At 37.3% G+C, this 6199-nt stretch overlaps 1 protein-coding gene across 1 annotated transcript; it reads left to right on the top strand.

Moving 5' to 3' along the window:
• The first annotated feature begins 1881 nt into the window (after positions 1 to 1881).
• On the top strand, positions 1882 to 3095 carry LOC5564832. The gene has a single exon (XM_021847325.1). The coding sequence runs from the start codon at positions 1930 to 1932 to the stop codon at positions 2806 to 2808; it is 879 nt and encodes a 292-aa protein (XP_021703017.1). The 5' UTR covers positions 1882 to 1929; the 3' UTR covers positions 2809 to 3095.
• The last annotated feature ends 3104 nt before the right edge of the window (positions 3096 to 6199 follow it).

Below are 6199 nucleotides of genomic sequence, written 5' to 3'. Positions count from 1 at the left end.
TCTTGATCCGTCTTAAAAACGTGAGGGGAAGGCAAATTCAACACACTCGCGATGTTGCTATGAAAATAAAGAATCGTTTTATTCAAGGTCAATTCAAAAAATTATTTTAGGTCCCAAAACCTGCGTGTCATCTGTAGTAGGTTTCAAAAAAGTGTTAGACATTTTTTCTTCATAATTCGTTCAAAAGTTTCCTGCCTCAATACAGCAAAATTGGAAAAACTCATTTGTATTGGGGTCCTCCTGGACTTCTTCCTCCAAACTTCCGTCAGTACAATGGCAGTTTTGCATACTGTACTTGATATATAGCTGTGCGGCGTTTACCGCAGCTGCTTTTGTATCCTTTTAAAATACCGTAATCCAGGGGCAAATTGATCACTATTTTGCAACTTTTTGTTGTGTTATCCATCGGAACTCAAATATTGTCGAAAAAATGTCGACAAAGTCAGTACTCCATTTATGTTTATCAGTTTATGTAATCGACTTTTCATGAAATAATATTGAACATATCATAAAAATAGTTTTAATATCAAAAAATTAATATGACACATTGGGGCGAAATCAATCACCATATAACAAAGCAAATTTCAAATTAAAAAATTTCCCTATCCCCTTAATTTGGGTCTCCTGAATCTGAAAATGATATCAAAATTCTTACAACTTGAGCATTTGATCATTTTATTGCAAATTAAACTTTAAAAATCTCTTCGAGCTGTTTAGTACAATACCTATAAGTACATGAAAAAACCGAATTTAGTTCTATACCATTTAATTCCACTAGAGTTTGTATCCTTTGAAAGATACGCGTATTTCGACCTCAACTGTAAGGCCGTTTTCAGTGTCGTGTCTAGTACTACTATTTAGGAATAGACTAAGTCTAGTTGAGGTCGATATACGCGTATCTGTCAAAGGATACAAACTCTAGTGGAATTAAATGGTATAGTACTAAATTCGTTTTTTTTTTATCTATTTAAAAATCTGCCCAATACGACGAAATGTAGGCAATTGCTCTTGAAATAAGCATATTATTTTAGAATAAACGGTTTTGTGAACAAAAAACTATACTTGCTATACTGAATGATAACAAAAATGAGTTCAGGATTTCATACTTAAGCTTACACAACATTTTAAATACTCGAAGTTGACATGTAGGCATAGTACCAGTGGATTGTTCAGCACCGACATTTTCAACTGTATTGTTTACACCTTCAAAAAGTGTGAATATATCTATGCAAAACTGACCCTAATAAAAATGAAATAGTTCAAAATCATCATTAGACATCTATTAACTAGAAAACATGGAATGCCTGTGGTGCCAACGAAACCTTCAGAATCCTTAGGAGGAAATTATTTTTAGTACCGACCTGATCAAATTTCCCCCGGTGATCAATTTGCCCCCAGATTACGGTACGTTCGACTCCGATCAACTATCCACCTCATCTTACTCTACTCTCCAACAAGATTTCTCAGAAACTGCAAATGTTCAGCAACCAGATTGAGAAAAGTTAAAAATGTCTAATTAGTTCAAATTTGGGGTGAAATGTAAGCATGAAACGACCTAATAAGTTTTGCAATATTCAGTGAAACATCAAAAAGAGAAAGTTCACTGTTCAGATGCTACAAAAACTACAAAGTATATCGGTTATTGTACGGTATAATTACAAACAAACTAGCACACCATTAACGGAAGATACTTTTATCTCTGAACCAAGCTGATACAGACGACCTGTTCGACCCAATAGCAGAAAGATAATTAGGAAATTCCATAATTAAACTCAATTACCGTTAACCCTTTGATGTGTCGTCCTCGAAAGCAAACACATCATACCTTCATCAGACACTCTCTTTCCACATAATTTTACATTTTTGCCAACACAGCTGTGGCATTAGAGATCCAAGCTAAAACCGGAATAGACCAACCACTCCGGAGTAATGGCAGTCAAAGAAAATCCTTACGAGAGCTTCGAACGTATCCTCTACTGGCAGCACTTGGTACTCAAGGTGATGGGTGTGGATGGATTCGGACCGAACTTTCGACGTTCAGCGCTCACCTACTTCATCGTTTTCCTAGCCAATTTGTTTTTCGTGATATCTCTGATCGATTTAGTACTGTTTCGACAGGATGTGTTCAACTTCACATTTGTTGCGGTGACTATTTTCTATGCACTAATTGGATTAGGACGTTTGGCTGTTCTCGTGAGGCATTTGGTTGCCCCAACCGTGCTTGTGCAAAGTATGAAGACAGTATACCAAGATGCTGTACGAGACCCAATGGAGACCGTAGTTCTTCAAAAGTACACTAACCAACTAAGGCAGTGTGTTATATTCTACACTGTAATTTTTATGGGTGGCGTAGTCTTGACCGCTTTGCTCCCATTGCCAATTTATTGGTGGTCTGGTGATAAGATTTTGCCATTCGGTGTTGTGCTACCTTTTGTTGATCCCGAGAGCTCAGATGGTTATCAGTTGAACTACATGTATCAGGTTAGCTGTATGCTTTGGACACCACCAGGATTAATTGCTTCGCAGAATTTCTACTTCGCTTTGTCGTTTGCCATTGGCATACAGTATGACGTGCTGGTGCTGAAACTTAAAGCATTGGATAAGCTCATCGTTGATAATGTGGACGGTAGTTTGAACAGTGAAATACGTATCAAGTTGATAAAGGTGGTACGATATCAACAACGTTTGGTGCAGTTCATATCCAACCTCGAAGATCTGTACTCGTATCAAACTTTCTTGGAAGTGGCATGCAATGCTATGCAGATTGTAATGACGCTGTTTGTGCTACACATTGTTAGATCAATGTAACGAGTCTGCAAAAGCTGTTATCCTGTAGTCTGTTATTTCTTTTCAGGAATTTTGGTTTCCTGGAATTTTGATTATGCTGGTGAGCACGTTTCAACTGTTTCTATCGTGCATGCTGGGAACAATGAACGACGTCAAAAGTGATCTATTCATCCAGGAGGTGTACGATATTTCGTGGCACGCAATGCCCAAGCAAGAACAGAAAATGTTGAAATTCATGCTAACGAAATCACAACGGATGCAGAAACTATCCTGTGGTGGCATGATGGCGATCAATATGAATCTTTTCCTAGCGGTAAGGATATTAGTAAAGGAGCTTGTTTGGAAAATTTATGGATTTTTTTTCTCTTTTAGGTGTATAAGAAAATATATTCAATTTTTATGATGCTACAAAATTTGTAAAAAAAATATTTTTAAGATACTGAGGAAAGATTAAAAGGATCATTAGGCCTAACGGAAATCAGTTGGTATTTTTGTGTGAAAGAGTATTTATTGTATGCCTAATCATTTCTTCTTTTTCTAGTACTATTCTTGGAGTATAATTTTTTTTTTTGAAATTATCTGATTCATTCAGATTATATCACAGGTGAATTCGTATCTCGCCCTCTTTTTCTGCAATCATATTACTTTTTCATAACAATTGAGGTAGGACAATGCCACAGATGTAATGGTAAGGCAATATGATACATAAAGTGTGGCCATAATACGAAAAAGCCATTCTATCTGTCACGCATGATGCGTGTCTGAAAGCGTGTTCACATGTATGTCTACGAGATTTTTCCCTGTTCCGTGAGATATGTTATTACTAGCACGGGAACATTAGGGAAGGGGAGCTCTCGATAACCTTTGAGATGGTCGGAAATGGGAACCAGTGTTCTGACAAGATAAATTCTATTTTATTAGAAGGTAGTGGTAATAAAAAGTTGTATGATTTATGGAAACGTACACCTCTTACCCGGAATCGCCCGACTGGATTACATATGTTACGTACCTATACTGTGAACGGGGGGATACTTCGTCACTGCAGCCGCTTCCATTCGGACGTGTACGTGTCGGTAATGTATCACATTGATGGGATGTTAGGAGCTTTTCCATAATTTACGAACAGGAAAACGTGCGTTAGGAAATCGGAGAAAACCCTGTGTCGCAGCTGATAGTGAATGTGGATTTTATGACGACAAATGTTCCACGGAGAACAAACGATGATTTTACTACCCCTGGAATGATGGTGGGAATCCAGCACAAAGTGCGATTTATGTGATGATTGTTGCTCCATAGTTTTTTGATGGTGATTCAAATATTTGTTTCGACATGATCTGAACATGGAACTATGATGCCCATAAAATGAGCCAACCAGCTGCCCATTGCTGCTGGCAATTTATCAGAGAAAAAGTCAAATCTGACATTGATTAAACCGACAACGGAAGCCCCGGTTGGTCGGTGGCTATCGGAAGCCGTATACAATTGCTTATCCAATGGCATCGGCAAGTCCGAAAGCTAACCACTGCACAATCTGGCTTCCGCCGCCCGGGAAACACTATCTGGACCCCTGTGTTGTAGTTAGATCTGTGCACCGCAATTGCTTGTTTCAGGATCGGAGGCGTGCAGATTAGTATCACGCCGCCGATTATACTTTCTTCGATAATGTATTAGGTAATATTTAAGCAATGTTGTAAATTTTCATGAGTTTCAAGATAGTTCTCAATCGTACTTCAACCTGACGCCGAATTTATCCATGGATTTGTTCAAGAGTCCTCTTCTACGAACTCTATTAACATTTTTTGACGGTCCTCTTAAAACCCAGAGTTTATTTTGAGTATAGTTAGAAATATACAAGTAGATGAAAAACCGAATTTAGTACTACAGTCGCCTCTCCACATCTCGATATCGAAGGGACCATCGAGATAGGGAGAGATAATAGAAATATTAGTAGTAGAACGCTAGAAGCGTTGTTCTCATAAAATTGATTTTAATAATTATTACCTTAAATTATGGGTTTTCATTGTTTGTTCAATACCATGTTGTTGTTTTGGTTTTGAAAATTATTCTGACACTTTGAGGCCCGGTACTCACGCTGTCAGTTCGTGGCAAACTAGATGTTGGTAACACGAACAGCAGCGACATTAGCATTCTTAGGTTAATGCTTCTACTGGAGAGATCGAGACATAGAACAAATTTTTAACGAATACTAGATTGAAAATCAATCCGTTGCCAGGAAAATCAAAAACAAACAGATGTCATTTCGTCTTTGCAAATTGTTTTGAATCTCTAAAATCTAGTCTAGTAACCTTTGATAATGAGGATATCGACATACGGAGAGAAAATTGGGAACGAAAATCATATCGAGATATGGAGACATCGAGATAAGAAGGATATCGAGATATGGAGAGTGAAAATGTATGCAAAGTGAAGGGACCAAAAAATCATCGACATAGGGAGAAATATCGAGATGTAGAACATCGAGATGTGGAGAGTCAACTGTATATAATTTAATTTCACTAGAGTTTGCATCCTTTGACATATACGCGTATTTCGACCTCAACTGTAAGGCCGTCTTCAGTGTCATGCACTAGACACGACACTGAAGACGGCCTTAAAGTTGAGGTCGAAATACGCGTATCTGTCAAAGGATACAAACTCTAGTGGAATTAAATGGTATAGCACAGAATTCGGATTTCATCTACTTGTAGGTATTCCACTAAACACGAAGATATATTTTTATAAATATTCAGCCAAACCTCTGCGCCCCCCTTTTTATGCACTAAATTCCAACTTACTCTCCCTTTTTAACGTTCAAAATTTCAACTTAAGCTCCCTCTTTTTGAGCTCAAAAAATTCTAACTAATGCACTGGACCTCCATTTTATCAAATTTGTTGAAAAAATCCGATTGATATGAGAATTTTTTTGGTATTAAATAATGAAAAGAAATGAATTTAATTAACCTTTTCCTAGTTTTAGCTTATCCACCAAATTGACGTTTTTTGATTTGCTTAAAGAAGCTTAGCGTTTGAATCTACGAAACCCTTCTCTCTTCGGCAACACCTTAAGAAACTACTCATAAACATCGACAAGAATCATTCATCTGGATTATTACTCTCCCGGGAATTCTCCAGGCATTTCAAAGATTATGAGGGATTTAACCAAGGATCACTCTAAGAATTCCTCCTGAGATTATTGCATTTGTTTCTTTGAAGAATTCATTCATGAATGCCTTCAGGAATGTATCTTATGGTTTCCCTAGAGTTGTCTAGGGTTTTAAGATATTCCTCCAAGTATTCCTTCAAAAATTCATTTAACCCTTTCTACGTGGATTTCTTCGGATACTGTTAGATTTTCAAGGTTCAAAATTAAATTTCCACAAAAAATGAAAGGAAACCCTCCAGTGGTTTATGT

Source organism: Aedes aegypti, chromosome 2 (genome assembly GCF_002204515.2).
Source record: "Aedes aegypti strain LVP_AGWG chromosome 2, AaegL5.0 Primary Assembly, whole genome shotgun sequence".
Taxonomy (NCBI): domain Eukaryota; kingdom Metazoa; phylum Arthropoda; class Insecta; order Diptera; family Culicidae; genus Aedes; species Aedes aegypti.
Note: the sequence above shows the minus strand (reverse complement) of the source record. Positions and strands in the feature narration are given on the sequence as shown.

What these genes read in the sequence shown, in the direction of transcription:
- LOC5564832 (XM_021847325.1), top strand. Translation starts at nt 1,930, where the DNA reads ATGGCAGTCAAAGAAAATCCTTACGAGAGCTTCGAACGTATCCTCTAC.